At 44.2% G+C, this 22,025-nt stretch overlaps 1 protein-coding gene across 3 annotated transcripts in view; it reads left to right on the forward strand.

The window, feature by feature from the left end:
* The window catches only part of TTC13 (tetratricopeptide repeat domain 13), an 815,569-nt gene that overhangs the window by 179,910 nt on the left and 613,634 nt on the right, over positions 1-22,025 (forward strand). For all 3 annotated transcript variants that reach the window (XM_069235032.1, XM_069235030.1, XM_069235031.1), the window contains exon 5: positions 17,376-17,441. In XM_069235032.1, the coding sequence (XP_069091133.1) occupies positions 17,376-17,441 (66 nt within the window). The remainder of the gene's footprint in view (positions 1-17,375; positions 17,442-22,025) is intronic.

A 22,025-nucleotide genomic window follows, 5' to 3' on the forward strand; every position in this document is an offset into this window, starting at 1 on the left:
CTGTTCCTGGCGAAGGCTAAAAAAAGAAAAGAAAAAAAGCAGGCAGCTGAAGATCCAGGCCTCGAGAGGAGTCGTCCCACAGGTCTTCGAGGTTGCACAAAAGGCAGCATCTCTACATCTCTTGGCGTTGCTCTGCCTGGGATGCTAGCCCAAGGTCTTTGTCGCCAGCTTCCAAGACTCTGCGCCTTTCGACCTGGGAGGTGAGTTCTACCCTAGCCCCCGCCCTCCCCCCCACACACACACACACACACACACAACCGAAGTCACCTGAGATGTCACTGGTGCCGTCTTTGGTTGAAATTTCGGTGTCACATGCAAGTCCTGTGCGCAATTCTCTCCTGTGACTCCACCAGACCAGGAAATTGAAGAGCAGGAATCTAGTCAGGCCCAGCCTCAACAGTAATATCTGTTTTTTCGTGTTACTTGGGGACACCTTCGGTCTTCTTCAGGGGCCAGAGCGGCCAGGTGCAGGCGTGTCCTTAGATGTTGGGTTTCTGTCATCAGAGCAGTTGCAGTAGGGGGGACTTGCAGAAAGAGATTGCAGGTGGGGACTGGGGTGTGACAGAACCAACAAGTGGGCTCATGTTTCCCAAGGCTTGGCAACTCCCTTCTGAGGGAAGCCAGATCTTCATACCAAAGACTGTGGGCTCTTTGATGCCCCCTTCCTTCGAATGCAGATTTGCAGGTCATCCTGTTGGGTGGGGTGCGTTAACAGCCCTGCCAGAAAGGCTTCCTGATAGCAGAGGCTCTCTCACCCTTGATGGTGGCAGGCTAGTTGAAACTAGTCAACCAGCTCAAAGGTAGCTGGTGGGGTTTCAGGGGACACTTCTAAGGTGCCCTCTAAGTGGATGTATTAATAAATCCATCACTGGAATCAGTGTGGGTTTATTAATATGAGATGTTTGATACCAAATATCCCTATTTTCAGTGAAGCCATCATGTAGCTGGGAAGCTTGCATGGGCTAGTGTCCAGCGCATGTATTTAAAATGGCTTCCCTGGTCACAAACTATGTCTGAGAATCGAAAAAGACATAGCAGGGAAATAGCGGCTTTTGCAGATATGTCCATATATGTAACATAATGCACCCTGCCAAAGGGCTGTAAGCCCTGCTTCAGGGGTTACTTACCCATATTGTATGCAGTGTTACAGGACATGGCACACAGGTTGTCATGTCTGGTTTTCACTTTTAGCTGCACCAAGACACGCAGCCTGCAATGGCAGTTTGCATGAGCTAGGTGAGGGGTCCCTGAGGATGGCACAATAACATGCTATAGCCCTAAGGAAACCTTGTTGGCTCCCATGCTATAGGTATCACTTCCTATGGCCTTACAGGGGTGCCAAAAGAATTGCCAGTTGGGGAACAATTGGATAGTTTTAAGGAAAGTGATCTGGCACTGGGGACCTGGGTAACAGGAACCAATGCACGTTCAGTCAAAATTGCATCATATATATATATATGTTCGATGGCATGTGTAGCTGCAGATACACATGCTTTGCACATCCTGCCATCTAGTGTTGGGCTTGGAGTGTTACAAGTTGTTTTTCTTCGAAGAAGTCTTTTCGAGTCACGAGATCGAGGGACTTCTCCCCTTACGGCTCCATTGCGCATGGGCGTCGACTCCATCTTAGATTGTTTTCTTTCCGCCATCGGGTTCGGACGTGTTCCTTTTCGCTCCGCGTTTCGGTTCGGAAAGATAGTTAGAATCTCGGAAAATTCGACGGTATTGTTTGCGTTCGGTATCGGGTTAGTTACAGCAGATCAACACCGAATTTTGAAGAGCCTCGTGGCCCTTCGGGGTTTTCGATCCCCCGTCGGGGCCTGGTCGGCCCGACCACGTCTCTTCAAGGCTAATGGAACGGACCCCATTCCGCTTCTGCCCCAAATGTCACAACAAGTATCCTTATACAGATCAGCATCTGGTCTGTAACTTGTGTTTGTCTCCAGAACACAAAGAAGATACTTGTGAAGCCTGTTGAGTGTTTCGGTCGAGGAAGACATTAAGAGACCGAAGAGCAAGAAGACTACAGATGGCGTCGGTGCCGACAGGACAAAAACACTTAGAGGCGGAAGAAGAAACCTTCTCCATTGAGGATTCGGACTCGGACGAGGTCGATCCCAAACAGACGCCGAAAACTGAGTAAGACGTCGACACACAACTCACGGAAAGACCACTAAAGCCCAGGGGACGCCACCGCCACCAGGCCATGGCTTAACCCGAAAAATAGGTGACCGATCATCGGCACCGAAAAAGGGCACGCATGTGTCTAAGACATCAGACTCCGGTCGGGATACCGGCACAGAGCAGACTCGACCCCGAGACAGCGGGTCAGAGCAAGTTCAGCACCGAGAGGGCGGCACCGAAACGAGTCGGCACCGAGAGACCGGAACGCCGAAAATTAAAAAAGTGTCGTCGGAACCGAAAACGGGTTCCTACACAGAGGAACAGGGACTGTCCTCACAAATGCAATGACATAGGTTCGGACAAGAACTAGAGTCAATGGAGCCAGACTACACTCAGAGAAGGCTCCACATCCAAAAGGACACATGGAAGATAAGTACTCTTCTCCCAATTAGGATGAAAAGAAGACTTGCCTTTCAAGAAAGACAAGCGGCCACAGGCAAAGGTGGCAAGACAAGTAACACCGCCACCACGCTCAACACACACATCACCGGTAGCCACTCCACCACTGATGCAGTCCCCAACTCATCCTGGAATGAGTCAGGATGATCCCGACGCATGGGATCTTTATGATGCGCCAGTATCGGATAACAGCCCAGACTGTTATCCAGCGAGACCGTCGCCACCTGAGGACAGTACAGCCTACACACAGGTGGTGTCAAGAGCAGCGGCTTTTCATAATGTCACCCTGAATGCAGAGCCTATTGAGGATGACTTTTTATTTAACACTATATCCTCCACACATAGCCAATACCAAAGTCTCCCTATGCTACCTGGAATGCTAAAACACTCCAAACAGGTGTTTCAGGAGCCTGTGAAGGGCAGGGCCATAACTCCAAGGGTGGAGAAGAAATACAAGCCGCCACCAACAGACCCTGTATACATCACGCAGCATTTAACACCAGACTCTGTGGTAGTAGGGGCAGCTCGCAAGAGAGCGAACTCACACTCCTCGGGAGACGCACCACCTCCAGACAAGGAGAGTCGCAAGTTCGACGCTGCGGGGAAAAGGGTTGCAGCACAAGCGGCCAACCAATGGCGCATTGCCAACTCACAGGCATTGCTGGCGAGATATGATAGGGCTCATTGGGACGAAATGCAACATTTCATTGAACACTTACCCAAAGAGCTCCAAAAAAGGGCACAACAGGTGGTGGAGGAAAGACAGAGTATCTCGAACAATCAGATACGCTCGGCAATGGATGCAGCAGACACAGCTGCTAGAACAGTAAATACAGCAGTGACCATAAGGAGACACGCATGGCTGCGTACATCAGGATTCAAGCCGGAAATACAACAAGCCGTGCTGAATATGCCATTTAACGGACAGCAGTTGTTTGGGCCGGAGGTGGACACTGCTATCGAAAAACTTAAAAAGGACACTGATACGGCCAAAGCCATGGGCGCACTCTACTCCCCACAGAGCAGAGGCACATTTCGTAAAACACAGTTTTGAGGGGGGTTTCGAGGACAAAGCACAGAACCCTCAACCTCACAAACAAGGCCCACTTATCAGAGCCAATATCAGCGGGGAAGTTTTCGGGGACAATATAGAGGGAGCCAATTCCAAAAGAGTAGAGGGAAGTTCCAAAGTCCCAAAACTCCTCAAAACAAGCAGTGACTTCGACGTCACAAATCCCCAACACATAACACATGTGGGGGGGGGAGATTAACCAAGTTCTACAAACATTGGGAGGAAATAACAACAGACACACTTGGTTCCTAGCAATTATCCAGCATAGTTATTGCATAGAATTTCTCAAATTCCCTCCAAATGTCCCACCAAAAACACACAATATGTCAAAACACATGGATCTTCTAGAACTAGAAATCCAAGCGTTGTTACAAAAAGATGCAATAGAACTGGTACCAATTCATCAGAGAGGAACAGGAGTTTACTCACTGTACTTTCTCATACCATACCCAAAAAGGACAAAACTCTAAGACCTATATTAGATCTCAGAACATTAAATACCTACATCAAATCAGATCACTTTCACATGGTGACATTACAGGACGTAATCCCATTGCTCAAACAACAAGACTACATGACAACACTAGACCTAAAGGATGCATACTTCCATATACCGATACATCCTTCACACAGAAAGTACTTAAGGTTTGTATTCCAAGGGGTACATTACCAATTCAAAGTGTTGCCATTCAGGATAACAACTGCGCCAAGAGTTTTTACAAAATGCCTGGCAATAGTGGCTGCACATATCAGGAGGCAGCAAATACATGTGTTCCCGTACCTAGATGATTGGTTAATCAAAACCAACACGCAAGAACGGTGTTCACAACACACAAAATGTCATAGAAACCCTCCACAAACTAGGTTTCTCACTCAACTACACAAAGTCACACCTTCAGCCGTGTCAAACACAGCAATACGTAGGAGCGACAATCAACACAACAAAAGGGATTGCCACTCCAAGTCCACAAAGGGTACAGGCATTTCACAATGTAATACAGGCCAAGGAGCCAAAACAGAAGATACAAGTCAAGATGGTGATGAAACTACTAGGCATGATGTCCTCATGCATAGCCATTGTCCCAAACGCAAGGTTGCACATGCAGCCCTTACAACAGTGCCTAGCATGACAATGGTCACAGGCACAGGGTCAACTTCTAGATCTAGTGTTGATAAACCGCCAAACATACACCTCGCTTCAATGGTGGACCAATATAAATTTAAACCAAGGGCGGCCTTTCCAAGACCCAGTGCCTCAATACGTAATAACGATAGATGCCTCCATGATAGGGGGGGGAGCACACCTCAATCAACACAGCATCCAAGGACAATGGGACACTCAGCAGAGACAGTTTCACATAAATCACTTAGAACTACTGGCAGTATTTCTAGCGTTGAAGGCATTTCAACCCATAATAAGACACAAACACATTCTTGTCAAAACAGACAACATGACAACGATGTATTATCTGAACAAACAGGGAGGAACACACTCGACACAGTTGTGTCTCCTGGCACAGAGAATATGGCATTGGGCGATTCACAACCACATTCGTCTAATAGCACAGTTTATTCCAGGGATTCAGAATCAGTTAGCAGACAATCTCTCTCGGGATTACCAACAAATCCACGAACGGGAGATTCACCCCCAAATACTAAACACTTACTTCCAAAGATGGGGAACACCACAAATAGACCTATTTGCAACAAAAGAAAACGCAAAATGCCAAAACTTCGCATCCAGGTACCCACAAGATCAATCTCAGGGCAATGCGTTATGGATGAGCTGGTCAGGGATATTTGCATACGCTTTTCCCCCCTCTCCCACTCCTTCCGTATCTAGTAAACAAATTGAGTCAAAAGAACTCAAACTCATACTAATAGCACCAACCTGGGCAAGACAACCTTGGTACACAACACTACTAGACCTCTCAGTAGTGCCTCATATCAAGCTTCCAAACAGACCAGATCTGTTAACTCAACACAAACAACAGATCAGGCATCCAAATCCAGCATCACTGAATCTAACAATTTGGCTCCTGAAGTCTTAGAATTCGGACATCTAGACCTTACACAGGAATGTATGGGGGTCATAAAACAAGCAAGGAAACCAACCACAAGACATTGCTATGCAAATAAGTGGAAAAGATTTGTTTATTATTGCCATAATAATCAAATTCAACCATTACACGCATCTGCTGAAGACATCGTAAGCTACTTACTGCATTTACAAAAGTCAAAGCTAGCTTTTTCATCCATTGAAATACATCTTACCGCAATTTCAGCTTATCTGCAAATTACGCACTCCACCTCATTATTTAGGATCCCAGTCATAAAAGCATTTATGGAGGGCCTAAAGAGAATTATTCCACCAAGAACGCCACCAGTTCCTTCGTGGAACCTTAACATTGTCTTAACACGACTCATGGCCCACCTTTTGAACCCATGCACTCATGTGAGATACAATATTTAACATGGAAAGTAGCGTTTCTCATTGCCATCACATCTCTAAGACGAGTAAGTGAAATACAGGCATTTACCATACAAGAACCCTTTATTCAGATACACAACCATAAAGTAGTTTTACGAACTAACCCAAAATTCTTACCAAAAGTCATATCACAGTTTCACTTAAATCAAACAGTAGAACTACCAGTGTTTTTTCCAGAACCAGATTCTGTAGCTGAAAGAGCACTACATACATTAGACATCAAAAGATCTTTAATGTACTACATTGATAGAACAAAACAAATAAGAAAAACAAAACAACTGTTCATTGCTTTTCAAAAACCTCATACAGGGAATCCAATATCCAAACAAGGCATTGCCAGATGGATAGTTAAATGTATTCAAACGTGTTATCTCAAAGCAAAAAGAGAACTGCCTATAACACCAAAGGCACATTCAACTAGGAAGAAAGGTGCTACTATGGCCTTTCTAGGGAACATTCCAATGACTGAAATATGTAAGGCAGCCACATGGTCTACGCCTCATACATTCACCAAACATTACTGCGTGGATGTGTTAACAACACAACAAGCCACAGTAGGACATGCAGTACTACGAACTTTATTTCAAACAACTTCAACTCCTACAGGCTGAGCTACTGCTTTTGGGGAGATAACTGCTTACTAGTCTATGCAAAGCATGTGTATCTGCAGCTACACATGCCATCGAATTGAAAATGTCACTTACCCAGTGTACATCTGTTCGTGGCATGAGACGCTGCAGATTCACATGCACCCACCCGCCTCCCCGGAAGCCTGTAGCCGTTTCGAAGTTGATCTTGAACATTTGTAAATTTGTAAATATCACTTTAAACACCATTATGTACATACATATTTACTCCATTGCATGGGCACTATTACTATAATACACAACTCCTACCTCACCCTCTGCGGGGAAAACAGTCTAGGATGGAGTTGATGCCCATGCGCGGTGGAGCCGAGGGGGGAGGGGTCCCTCGATCTCGTGGCTCGGGGGGACTTCTTGGAGGAGGAACCGCTTGTGGCACTCCGGGCCCAGCACTGGATGGCGTGATGTGCCATGCATGTGGGTCTGCAGCGTCTCATGCCACGAACAGATGTACACTGCGTAAGTGACATTTTCCATATATGTTCGATGGCGTGTGTAGCTGCAGATGCACATGCTGTGCATTATCCTGCCGTCTAGTGTTGGGCTCGGGGTGTTGCGGGTTGTTTTTCTTCAGAGAGGTCTTTTCGAGTCGCGGGACCGGGTGACTCCTCCCATTTCGGCTCCGTTGCGCATGGGAGTTGACTCCATCTTGGATTGTTTTCTTTCCGCCATCGGGTTCGGACGTGTTCCTCTTCGCTCTTTGTTTCGGTTCGGAAAGTTAGATAAATCTCAGAAAATTTGACGGTATTGTTTGCGTTCAGTAAAGGGTTAGTAATAGCAGATAGACACCGAAGAAAAGAAGAGCTCCGGTAGCCCTTCGGGCTTCACTCCCCGGCGTGGCCTGGTCGGCCCGACTGCGTGCGTCTAAAAGGCTCATGGAACGGACCCCATTCCGCTTCTGCCCCAAATGCCACAATAAGTATCCTTATACAGACCAGCATTTGGTCTGTAATTTGTGTTTGTCCCCCGAACACAGAGGATACCCGCGATGCCTGTTGGGCATTTCGTCGAAGAAAACGCTACGGGACCGGAGAGGACGAAGGCTTCAAATGGCGTCGACGCCAGCAGGACACCACGATGTCGAAGAAGAGGAGACTTTCTCCATTCCTCTCCGCTGCCTTTGATATGGTTGACCATGACACCCTAACTCAAAGACTCCACGAAGCCGGCATACAAGGGATTGCTCTCGACTGGATTACTTCCTATCTCCAAAAAAGAGCGAATATCATCCACTCACCCCCCTTCTCATCCGAACCCTACCTCACAAAAACAGGGGTCCCCCAAGGGTAAATCATCTCACCTTTGCTTTTTAACATCTACATGATATCTTTACCAGAACTGATCAATGATTTCCATCTCACTTGCTACAACTATGCAGATGACACACAAATACTACTTCAATTAGAAGACCCCAAAAACATTGAAAACTCACAAATCTTCAGTTGCCTCAGAGCCGTTGATCAGTGGATGACCTGGAGCCATCTCAAACTAAATACCTCCAAAACAGAAATACTCATATGTGGTGACTGGAAAAATTATGACCCTCTGTGCGTCTGGCCTGACGATCTCGGACCACCTCCTCAATTATCCAAGGAAGTTAAAAACCTAGGAATCACCATGGATTGCAAGCTAACTATGAATGCCCAAGGAGACAAATTAGCACGCACAAGCTTCATCACCTTAAAGACTTTACGACGCATCTTCCCCCACCTCGGATTTCCACACAAGGTGCAAGCTACTATCTCACTTGTATTATCCAAACTGGATTATGCCAATAGCCTCTACCATGGATCATCTCTATCTGTTATGAAAAAACTACAACGTATCCAGAATTCCGCAGCCAGGCTACTACTACATATAAAGCCTCAAGCCCACATCTCCCCTGCCTTGAGAGCACTACACTGGTTACCCGTTGCCAGAAGATGCACTTTCAAACTGCTTTGTATCACCCACAAAGCTATACATGGAACAGGACCGCTTTTTATCAGAAAGAAAATTACCAAATACATCCAACAAAGAACCCTCCGCTCAAGACTGGCACCCCGCCTTAGAACACCACCATACAAGAAAAAGACTGTCGGTGGTACATCCTTCTCCATCCAAGCAGCCAAACTATGGAATTCATTACCCCCAACTATAAGAGCCACAGATAACTTTCTTGTTTTCAGAAAACTTCTCAAGAGTTGGCTCTTTCCTTCATAACCACCTTTTTCAAACAACTATGAACTGCATATGCCTATGTGGATAAATATGTTTTTCAGATTATATGTATATTTCTATTTATTTATAGTTTATTTGGAAAATATGTATTTCTATTTATTTATAGTTTCTTTGGAAAATATGTATTGCTACTGTCATAACAATAAAATACACACACACTCTTTTAAACCTGTCTAAGTATTTTTTACCCATGATTCTAATTATGTATTGTATGTGCATATGTGTGTGTATTCATGTGTGTGTGTATAAATATATATATATATGTGTATATGTTTCTGTGCTTGGAATGTTTGTGGATCATTGCATGGTTCCTGGTTTTTGGGTTGTTATACTAGATATCTATGAATTTCTGCTCTCATTTTATCACACTTATCTACTCATCACTCTTATGTCATGTCTCTATCAAACTATCCTCCATTCTCACTCTGACTCATCCCCAATCCCTTCGACCACTTTCATCTCCTAAATATCTCTGCCTAAGCTCTTCCCTCCACCTCCACATCTAACTCACCAAACCTCACTCTAACTCTGTGACCTCCCACACAACCCTACTAAATTCTCCTGCATTCATCTCACCCTGCTACTATGCTCTCCCTAACCCTTCCACATACTCTTCCCCCTCCACCCCCCTTTATTCATCCCAAGCCTTTGGATTGAGTAAATGAAGGATATACTCCCAATTAACACTTCTGGATTTCTTTCCTCCTCCACCCCTCCATTACTCCAGTCAATCTAACTAACAAACTCTCATATCCGCGGCTCAAATTAACTCATAATAATACTAAAACTGTACTCATTATTAAATGATACTAATCCATCACTAATTCTTGTTGGGTTCCGGAGTAGCGTGCTACTCATCGAAAAGCGCTTCGACGCCTCGTCAGGGGTAGTAAGCGCTATATAAATAAGATTACAATACAATACAATACATCCAAGGACCTGCATACATTAACCACCGCCTGAACTTTCACCAACCTTCGAGAAGGTTGCCCTCTGCCTCCCTTTCAATTTCCCATACTCCCCGCATCTGCCGAAGCAGAAGTGGAGGATGCTCCTTCTCTCACATCTCAGCAAAAACCTGGAACAGCCTCCCCACGCACCTCCGGACCATCACCTCACTTCCTGAATTCCGAATGGCCCTCTAGACCGGGCTGTTCGAATAGGCCTCCAGGACCTGCAAGCACCTGGAATCCCTATTGGGTGATTAGCCGTGCTTTATAAATCCTGATTGATTGATTGATTTGATTATCTGGACTAATATGTAGATTTACTAATTTAAGCCTCATGCCATTTTTCAATAAAGTTGCATGTTTTTCATTTAGGATTGTTTTGCGGGGCAAAAAATGATTTTGTCGAAAAATAACATGCCAGTGTTATGGTACCTTTAAATAAACATGTAAATCTGATCGTTTATCACTCTAAATGTGTTACTTTTAATGTAGGATGGTTTCTGATAGCAATGCACATAACGCCTTTCAATGGCAGTACTCACTAGAAGGGGGAGTATTGCACTTTGGTGAGTGAGAAATATTCCTGAGGGATGATCTAAGATGTGAATGACACTTTCTTTTTTAAGTAAAAAATATTTTATTTAGGATATTGTATTAAAAATTATGGTCTATGATAAATGAGAGTACAAAGACATTAAATTTTGCGTAGTGGAAAAAGCGAAGTAGATGGAATAGGAGAGAAGTGCATGGATTTACGTAGCATAAATGTAAAAAGGATCACAAAGCATTGTTAATATAATCACTTATGAGTGACCACAAAGATATAGTATTAAATCTTTAGTTCAGGTGCCTATCTGCCTTCAGATGCGGGTCTGCTTTAACACTTTTTCCAACTGCTCATATGTCCCCATGTCTGTTACCGCTTATTGGCTACCTTATATTCTTTAGGTAAAACATTGCTTTCATTGTTTTTTCTTTTAAGTTTTCCAAATTTTGTTTCTCAGTCTATCTGCTTCCATTCATGGTAATTTTCCAGCAGTGATTTTTCGCTAATTAGTTTCCTCATTCTTCTTCTCTTCTTGCTCCTAAGGTTAGACATTCTCCTTCCTCCTGCCAGTAGGGTTCATGAGGTGTTTTTAGCATCTTTTTGTTTAAATCTGTTAATTGTTACTTTTAGTAAAGAATCTTAAATACAGTCCTATTTGTATCATACGGAACATACAATGTTGTCTCGTAATTTGACATGCTTTCCCCATTCATTGGTGAGCAACAACACCACAAAGTGAGTTGCGAGGCACTGAGCGACAAATAAGGGCATAAGCGTTCACAAAGCTGCACCTGCTTGATCACAAGTGTTAGGAGGTGGCAGCATGATGTAGCATTGTTACAATAGTTACAAACGGATGCACCAGAGAGGGCGTAGGTGCATGTCAACTGGCTATAGCAACGCTGTGCAGTATAGTGTGTGTATAACAAAAACATTACAAACAAGCTATTCAAAATATGAGTAGGAATTAAAGCATTAACTAACATCCTAATTCACATTTCGGTGCATTTCCACCCTCTGTTTTAAAATAGGAACAGACGCACATCATCTAATCACAACACAGCCAGAAGCACTGCAAATGTAATGCAGGAAATTCCATTATGTATCAGAGTACAAGGGTGGTGCATAAGGTGTTACTTAGACCAATACCCCCTTCAAACTGTAACTGCAGGGGATGGCTGTGAGTCACAGGGTGTATATACCTCAGGAAGATCTGTGGCAGGAGGTTTGGCATTATAGCATGCCAACCGCTGGCCATAGGCAGGCTCCGTAAACCCATGACATCCTCACAACGTAGTGCCACACTATCAGCATGTGCCCAATTTGTGATGGAATTAATTCAGGCGATCGGGTGTGGACGATCGGGTGTGGACGGTCAGGTGATTTCCACCTGCATGTGATCTCCACCTGCATGTGATCTCCAACTGCATGTGATCAAGCGTTTGGCTAGGATCAATCCCAGATCACAGAAGCAAGATGTGAGTTTGTGCTTTGTGCTTCTTCGGTGAAGTTCGAATATACTCACCTCCCATGTGTTAGAGCTAATGCTATCTGTACAATGCGTTAGATAGCACATTACCTCATCCCAGTTTAATTGTAAGCGTGGACAGGCCCAGAGCATATGCACTATATCTGCATCAACCAGCTCACAGCACAGACATGCGGCGTTCAAGGAGTGGAAGTACCTGTTTATGTTAGAGGGGTGAGGTATGCACAGTGCACAATGTACGCTGAATTAATTGAAACTGTTCGTTCTGTGGGATAAAAATATGACTCTCTAGTACAATAGACCATTCTTTGTCTGAGAAGGAGCAAGCAGGATTTGACTCCTACCTCTCGCATAGGGATGCAAGTGGTGGTGGAGTGTGTGCACGCAGAGAGCTAGCCAGCTAGCATACGAAATGTTGAACCAGGCCCATAACATGAAGCTATTGTATGATTAAGTGCATAGATGGTTCACTGGATATCTTTCCCCATTGCTACCTTAGTGCGATAATAAGGGTTGCGTGTAGTAAGAATTGTCCAGGGGGAGACCTGTCCCTCTGCCAGTGCAGCATAGGATAAGAGTGCTGCGTCACTATACTGATCACCCACTGTCAGTACTCCCGCTGCCGCCCATGAGGCTAGATCTGATACAGTAGGGAAACCATTCCCACGCGGCATACCCTATAGGGCCAAAGCTGGGGCATAGGCGTTATCTATTTGGTAAGGTAGAGGCTACGCCTATAGCACCAGTGTGCTACTAGTAAAAGGGTCAACTAGGGTGTTGGAGGTAAGTTACAGGGGTGTAAGCCGAAATATACTAGCTTGGGTCCAGGCTGGTAGTAACGTAGTGGTGTCTGCAAGCTGCTGTGCAGCAAGCCATTTCGCAATCCATTGGAGTTGGGATGCTAAATAATAGTGCTCAAAGTTAGGGATAGCTGGACCCCTGTAACTATTTGCCAGGTGACACCTGGAGTTGCCTCACACAAACCATCTGCTGACCCCCTCAAGGGATCGAAAAAATTAAATACAAATACATAGCAGCAGGTTGGCAAAATAATATGGGAGCCGAGGGAGAGCCACCATTTTCAGTAGAGCCACTCTACGTGCTACGGATAAGGGCAAAGTCTGCCAGAAGGGCCACCTGGGCACGCATTAGTTGGTTGCCCTCCAGCAGGTCTGCTGATGTATGGTATATCTGTAGCCTTAGATACCTAAACTTGTAAGACTGCCAGACCAGAAGAGGTGTTGAAGGAGTTACTCCAGGATTTGGAAGCGGGAATAAGCAGGATTTAGCCCAATTAACATTGAGGACTGATAGATCTGCAGGCTGGTTGAGGGTGTGAGTGATCGACTCAGGAATGGATGATATATCTTTTAAGTATACAAGTGGTATCAGCATAAAGTGAGACAGTGTGGCTGCCGTCTCTAAGAAGAATACCCCGATCATGATCCAGCACATGGAAGTGAGTCACCATTGGCTCCACCGCTAAGGAAAACAGCAGTGGAGACAATGGACATCAATGATGCGTGCCCCTTCCCATGCAAATCGGGTCTGAAAAGAGGGAGCCAGTCTTCACCCTGGCTGTTGGAAGCGTGTACAGTAGGCAAATAAGGTTTAAGAATTGTTCTTCAAACCAGTAGGGAGGCAGAACAGTGAACAAGTACACCCACTCCAAGGAGTTGAATGCCTGCTCCAATTCAAGGACTAGACAACATGCCCTAGGCCAAGTGTTAAAGCAGGGTTGAGGCATTCGCCCTGCACCTTAATCAGCTTGTGACACCTGGAGAGGTTGGTTACTGTCTTGATCTCCAACTGCATCAGCTTCCGTTCAATGCAAAGAATTTCTGTGTCTAGTTGCTGCCATATGTTGTAGTGAACCCCCATGCAGTGTCCCCTCAGTGTGACCTTAGATGCATCCCATTCTGTAGAGCGTGTTGCACTAGTGTCAATACTAATGTCAACATTTTCAGCAATTGCTGTAGCAGTTGACTTGAGAAAGCGAATGCCGCTTGCTCCCCGTTAGGGCTGTAGACGCTACCCAGCAGGATATGACGCCCATCTACCCTGCCCCTAACAAATACGTATCGACCCTCTGGATCAATGATCCCTTCATCCGAGGCAAAGGGAGTTCCCGGTTTAATTCAGAACAGCACCCCACAGGAATTAGAGGAAGAAACCGTAATGTATACCTGGCCACATCAACGCCTCTGCAACCTTGCGGCTTCTTGATGTGTCAGGTGGGATTCCTGCAATACGGCGACATTTATAGCATGCCTCCAGAGGTATGAATAAATAGACTATCTACGTTGAAGGGAGATCAAAGGGAAATAACATCCGGATAGTGGTACTACTGGATAATACAGAGGATCGAGAAGCAGCACAATACATGGAGCACTGGCCTTTGATTTGAGGAGGCAGTGTTCATACGCACATGAAGAGTTCAGTCCACAACTGGGACGACCAACTGCTCTTGTCCACAATGCCAGGGTGCATGGAAATCATTTGGTAGTTCAAATGAATGGACTGTTGGTGTGTGTCTGGAAAGGGGGTAGCTCCGAACATTATGCCTATTTCTCTCTTGTATGTAGAAGTGCAGCGGTTATTAAGCAAAGCGCTTTGTTACTGGAGAGTCAGTGCTGTGTCGTTGCACTCTGTGCTCAGGAGGCATATATTATATAGGGAGAGCGTGTACTGGGTTGGAGGGTAGGCAAGCAGAAGGCAATCTAGGGTGGTCACATATGCTGCTTTCTCCAACTCTATCTCATGTTGGTCATGACTCCCAGACTCCACCCAGGCTTTGCGACTTAGTTGTACCCATCCTGGCCTCAGACAGCAGTGCACAACCCATGTGGTAAGAACAATGCTAGATAGTGGCAGGCATCCGTTATGAGGCTGCGCGGGACCAATAAGAGTGTCCAGATCCCCGTGGCCTGATCCTAGCAGCAGCGTCGCAGCCTCCCCAGCATGGAACAGATCCCGGGCTCACCTGCCACTTGTGTTCACGGGCCAGCTATCGGTACCTCCCCATCTCCAAACGAAGGTGGCCTTCACAAGGCAGCGACAAGCCTCGGTCGCTACAGACGCCAGCTCCAGCAGTCTCTTCACCCTGGAGGTGGTGGGGTAAGGGGGTGCAGAGAATCCCCGCATTGCACAGGCAAGGCAAGGTTGCACTACGGCTAGCTGCATGCCTCAGGACAGTGAAGGTGGCGACGGCAGTGGGAATTGCCTATCTCCACCACAAGGTTACAGGCCGGGACCAATCAACGAGGTGTTTTTAGCATCTTATTGGCTATTTATATCCATTCATTTGTATATTCTGTTAGTTTATATATACATTGCATAGTGCTTTCGTGAAAATGTCAGAATGTAAAAAAAAAAAAAAAAAGACTTTAAAGATCACTTAACTGTAACGAACAGCATATTCTCGAAACTGTAGAAGAGTGTTGTCATTATCCTTGGAAAGCTACGTGCATGAATACAGATTTTATACGACTTTGAAGATCCCTCGGCAAAAAATGGAGATTGTTGGAGCCAAGAATTCGAAAAACCGATCCACCAGTTCATCACTGCCCCGGCATTCATCTTTAAGCTGTTGTCTTTGCTGTCGCATTGATTGCTTTGCAACGTTTTTCCTCTCCTTCATTGCGTTCAACAATATCTCACAGTAGGAACAATAATCCTACTCAATTCCGTGCTAAAGAAATCTTATTTCATTACACCTTCACAACTCAAATATTCTTTATACTGTTAGGGTTGATAACCCAATGCATTTCGGGCAAAGCCCCTTCATCAGGGGAACTATTTCCTAAAAATTCCACTAACATTTTTTTGGGGGGGAATAAGCAACATGCTGTGTATACCCTAAACGAAAACCAAAAGAGTAGTGGTAATTCCAACAAAAGAAATCCAAGCCAGTGCTTGTGCTCTATGCAGTCTATGCAAAAAAACAAGAAAAGTGGTGGGCTGTGCCTCCGTACTACCAATAGTGATGAAGACTATCACACTCAAATGGTACAGGTGCTCACCGTGTGCCTGCGTTCAAAATAATAACCAAAGACGCCAAAAAATAAATAAAATGAACTCATGTATTCCTTAGAATAATTTACCAGTCTACACTGTAGTCGTAAATCCATACAGCTCATTTAAAGGTGATGACCATGAATAAAATAAATGGCTCCTGATGAACATCAACGACGCAATGCTCGTGCTTACATGCATCTGTACAACCAAGAGTGAAAACTTCTACAAACAGCTGGTCCACCATTCTTATGTACAGGAATAACAACCACATTTGTCATTATCATGGTTGTTGTCCCCACTCTGAAAGGGCAACATGAGAATGGCCCACTCCCCATTCTTTTACCGGCCTGCTGTTCCTTGTCCCCTGCAGAGAAAAGCTGCACAAAAGACTGGACTGCACCTGCTGCTCCCTGGGCTAGCAAAAAAGGACTGTGCTGTAGTGCCCTCTTAGAGAAAAAGGCATCCCGGAGTTCCAGGCAGAAGAAGTGACTCCAAGAGTCGGTTTGCTGACTTTCTGTTACTACTCCAGGGCCACAAAAGCATCAGAAGCCTGCCTTAATGAGTTGTTGGCTACAATCGCTTGAATGCCACTAACTGCTGAAGTGCAGCCTGGGAAACTGCTGTTTGATGCTCAAAAGTTACACCTGAGTCTTCTGGACCCTGGAGAGTCTACAGTTTCGCCACCAAAGGCCAGACACTAGCCTCAGTTGAAAGAAACCGCTGGTTTTACTGTAAATGGAGACTAGTAGACCAGTGGCAACTGGTTTTGACTGGACTTTAACAGGACTTCGAGGGACCTCTGTGGCCAAAGTTGCCCCACTGTGTTTGTAGACCGAGGGGTAGCCCCAGACACTACTCTGTCCAACCGCATCAGCATTCACAGCATCCTTCAGCATCCTGAATCTTTTGCGTGTGCCACTCCATTGGTGCCTGTGCTGATTCACCCATAGAACATGGAACTGGACAAGAGACTACTTTGGAAGGTATCTGTCCAGCCATACCTTATTTGCCCCCTTGACTTGCTCCTTGTTGTTGTTGGTTGCCCAAAGCGGGCTGGAATAACTGATTATAACTTTACAAAAGTTTTCAAAGTAACTGCTCACTGTGGTAGTTGCCAATGCTTGTTTGTAATTTGAATGTAAAGCAGTGATTTATTATTTGTGTAACAATTTATATCTCCGGAATCCTCTGGTGTATTTAGTTTGTTTTGGTGTCTAATGGTCATAAATATAAGAGCTATTTTTATAAATTGTTGTCAGATTTTCTTTGTGTCAGGTTTCTTTCTTATTTAGCTGTTTTTGTATAGCATAACTATCTTTATTTTATTTTTTTGAATATTTGCTGTTGGCTTTTTTTGGGCAGGAGGATCCAGAGCTGATTAGTGCCATTTATGGACGAGGCATAGCGTATGGAAAGAAAGGACTTCAGGTACGTTTTTAATATATTTTGAATTAGCAGTGTACCATGCTTCATAGTTGGAGTTATAATAAATCAGCCATGTAATGCATGTTTTGAAATAACATGCATGCATTGTAACAGATTTAGATCATAACCAGTAACATCCACTGCACTGATCTGAGACATATGATTGTCAATTATATGGTTCCATTATAGCTTGAGTAACTAATGAAGTGCAAAGGGAAAGCTCACTTTCTGTGTGAATTATCCAAGTCTAAAATCATACGGGAAATCTGAAACACATAGTCCCCGATTATGGCTGTCCCACTTAATTCAGATATGTGCTATAAATCTTGTTACAGCACATATCAGAATTACACATTGTACAGAAAGCATCATAATCTCCCAGCCCCTGCAGTTTTCCCCAGGTAAATTCCAAAAAGACAAACCTTCAAAAACATAATGTGGAAAATACCCAGAAAGTAATGGGATTTTGGTGTGGGAAGCCTTAACTCTGCATACTATTGATATTATTAGAGGAATATTTATGTTAATTGTTGGTGTTTACCTTACTACCTTACCTGATAATTTCAATCCCTGCTGTGTCAGATTATATCTTGCACTCTGCTCTGTACATCCTGTAATGGCAGTATGTGAAAAATCCAAACAGTTTCTTGCTCCTTTCTGGGGCACATACACAATGGTCTATGACCCAGCACAGAGCCAGTCCCTGTTGGATCTTTTCATATGGTAAGATAAAATCCATGCAGTTTCTTACTCCTTGCTAGTGCTCAAAATTGGAGGGTGAAATAAGTCTGTACAACACCTTTTCCTCACAGTAGTAAGTTCTTCAAAAATATATAGTCATTCTGTAATACATTAATACATATTCTTCTTACAATAGACATATATACTCTTTGTAGTTTGTTCAAAAGTACGATACTCAGATCTCGCAGAACTGTGGTTTACAGTGTTTTTTCAGAGTGTTATGAAACATGCATAGATGATAAAAAATGTAATAAATACAAATTTGGGGGGGGGCAAAAGATATATATATATATATATATATATATATATATATATATATATATATATATATATATATATATATATATATATATATGTGTGTGTGTGTATATATATATATATATATATATATATATATATATATATATATATATATATATATATATGTGTTAGGTGGAATGTTTAGCTGCAGATACACATGCTGTGCATATTCCGCCATCTAGTGTTGGGCTCAGAGTGTTACAAGTTGTTTTTCTTCGAAGAAGTCTTTTCTTGAGTCACGGGATCGTTTGACTTCTCCTCTCGGTGATAGTGCTCATGGGTATAGACTCCTTTTTTAGATAGTTTTCTTTCCGCCATCGGGTTCAGACGTGTTTCCTCTCGCTCCGAGACTTTCAATTCAGAAACTTTACATTAACTTTATTCTACCGTCGGTATTGTTTCGATCACGTTTTCATCTGCAATCTATCCGATAGTACCGTCAGGATCAAGAAAACACCCTTTTGAGCGCTTGCGCCCTACTTGGGCCTGTTAAGGCCTACCATGCCATAGCGTGATGGATCGGACTCCATTCCGATTTTGTCCTCGATGCCACGCAAAATTCCCTTACACTGATCATCACGTGGTATGTAATCTTTGCCTTTCTCCAGAACATCGAGAGGAAGATTGTGAAGCCTGTCAGTTGTTTTGATTGAAAAAGACATTGCGTGACCAGAGCGCAAGAAGACTCGAAATGGCGTTGATGTATACAGAGTCCACCGACACCTTAGAGGAGGAGCAGGCACAGGTGGCTGTTTCGATCCAGGACACCAACTCCGAAGCAGATTCAAATGAAGACAGCCAACCTATCACAGCGGCTCAGCATGTGAGTACACCTGCCCCTACGACCACTACCAAGAAACCTATTAGGGCCTTGGGTGCACTACTGGCAAAAAGCCATGGTTCCACCCGAAAGAAATTTGTCGGTGACCGACCCTTGGGTTCGGCGCCGAAAAATGCCAAGTCACCCCATCAACAGGCCACGCTTGTTTCGGTGCCGGAGTCTAGCAAACAGATGAAAAGCTCCACCTCCAGACCAAGCCGACGTCTACACTCTTCGGAGTCGAAAATACAATGTCCGACTTCAGAACCGAAATCTCAGCTGGTATCTTCGGGACCGAAAAAATTAGGTACCATTTCAAAGCCGAAAAAATCGTACAGAAAAGAGACAGGACTTTCGAGCTGTCTAAAGCACATATCAAAGACAAATTGTGAATAATCCTCTAAAGGCATAGAACCATCTGAATATCAATCTGAGGACTCTGATATGAAGCCAATTTTGGAGGTTATGGACAGTAGACAGAGAAGGATACATATCCATAAGAAGACGGGAAAAATTATTGCTTCACCTCCCCCACAGACCAAAAGGAAGCTGGCGTTTCAAGGGACCCTTGACACTGCTCCATCACCAGCAAAAATATTTAAGAGAAAGGAGAAGCCATCACCTCTACAGTTCTCTCCACCACATTTGCCACAGCTTTCTTTTTCTCCACCACCTACTACCCCACTACCACTGCCCTCACCATCACTCCCACACCTACTCACAGGGAGACACAGTGGACCACTGGGACTTGTCAGACCCAGATCCTTTACCGTCAAATGACCCAGATCACTATCCTACCAAACCTTCACCACCAAAGGATAGTACAGTTTACACTCAGGTAATTTCCAGGGCAGCTGCATACCATGGGGTTCAGAAGCATGCAGAACCATTGTAGGAGGATTTTCTTTTTAATACATTATCCTCCACCAACTCACGCTAACAGTGTTTACCAATGCTGCCTGTTATGCTAAGACATGCTGAAGATATATTTAAGGAACCAGTCAAGGCTAGAGTTTGAACCCCAAGACTAGATACAAAAATATAAGCCTGCACCAACTGACCCAGTCTACATTTCCCAACAAGTACCACCAGACTCTTTTGTAGTTAGTGCTGCAAGGAAAAGGGCTAATAGCCAGTCTTCAGGGGATACTCCTCCCCTCACAAATAAAGTAGGAAGTTTGATGCTGCAGGTAAAAGGGTAGTTACATAAGCAGCTAACCAATGGCGTATTACCAATTCCCGAGCCCTGTTAGCAAGGTATGACAGGGCACACTGGGATGAAATGCAAGAGTTCTTGCAGTATTTACCCAAAGAGCATCAGAAGAGAGCACAACAAATTGTTGAAGAGGGACAAGCAATCACTGATAATAAAATTAGATCTGCCCTTGACACAGCTGACACTGCAGCTTGAAGTATCAACACTAGCATAACAGTTGGTAGACATGCATGGCTAAGATCCTCAGGGTTTAAACCTGAAATCCAGCAGGCAGTGCTTAACATGCCTTTCGATAAAGAACATCTATTCGGACCTGAAGTAGATACAACTCTCGCAAAACTCTGAAAGGATTCTTACACTGCAAAAGCCATGGGAGCGCTATATATACCACACCTTTTCGGTTTCCTTTCGGAAACAAGTTTAGGTGAGGCTTCAAACCCCAAACTACAGAGGCTTCCATCTCCCATCCTAAACAAACGCAGCAATATTATCCAAGAGGGTCATTTAAAGGCTCTTGCTGGGGCCAACACTTTAGAGCCAGAGGAAAGTTTAATACCTCAAAGAGTGTCACCACTCCCCAAAAACAATGACTTCCTCAACATCCCACAATCTCACACGTCTTCTGTGGGAGGAAGACCGCAAAAATTCCACTCTCACTGCCCAAACATCACCACAGATCAGCGGGTACTTTCAATTATCCGCAATGGTTACTGCCTAGAACTCATTTCTACCCCACCAAACATTCCCCCTCGTTCTCACAGACTTCCTCCAAGACACAATGTTCTGCTAAAACAAGAGGTACAATCTCTGTTACTAAAAGGAGCAATAGAAAGGGTTCCAATATCACAACCGGGAACAGGAGCATATTGACTGTATTTCCTTATACCAAAAAAAGGATGGTACTCTCAGACCCACTCTAGATCTCAGACCTTAATCTATACATCCTGTCAGAACATTTTCACATGGTCACTCTACAGGATGTAATTCCCCTACTACAAAAACACAATTACATGACTGCTTTAGACCTCAAAGATGCTTACTTCTATATTCCCATACATCCAGCTCACCGCAAATAATTAAGATTAGTAATAGTGGGCAAACACTACCAATTCAAAGTACTTCCCTTTGGCATAACAACAGATCTAAGGTTTTTCATAAAATGTCTAGCTGTAGTAGCAGCTCACCTCAGAAGACAACACATACATGTCTTCCCTTATCTAGACGATTGGCTAATAAAATCAAGCAATATTCTACAGTGCCAACAACACACTCAATGCACAGTAGATACCCTACACACATTAGGGTTCACAATCAATTACCAAAACTCTCATCTTCAACCAGCACAGGTTCAACCTTACCTAGGTACAATTCTCAATACCCAAAAAGCATTAGCATATCCAAATCCACAGAGGATACATACAGGCTTTTCAAATCCTCATATCACAAATACAGCCCAGTCAGAATTACACAGTAAGATTTATCATGAAACTGTTGGGAATGAAGGTAATCA

This window comes from Pleurodeles waltl, chromosome 5 (genome assembly GCF_031143425.1).
Source record: "Pleurodeles waltl isolate 20211129_DDA chromosome 5, aPleWal1.hap1.20221129, whole genome shotgun sequence".
NCBI lineage: Eukaryota > Metazoa > Chordata > Amphibia > Caudata > Salamandridae > Pleurodeles > Pleurodeles waltl.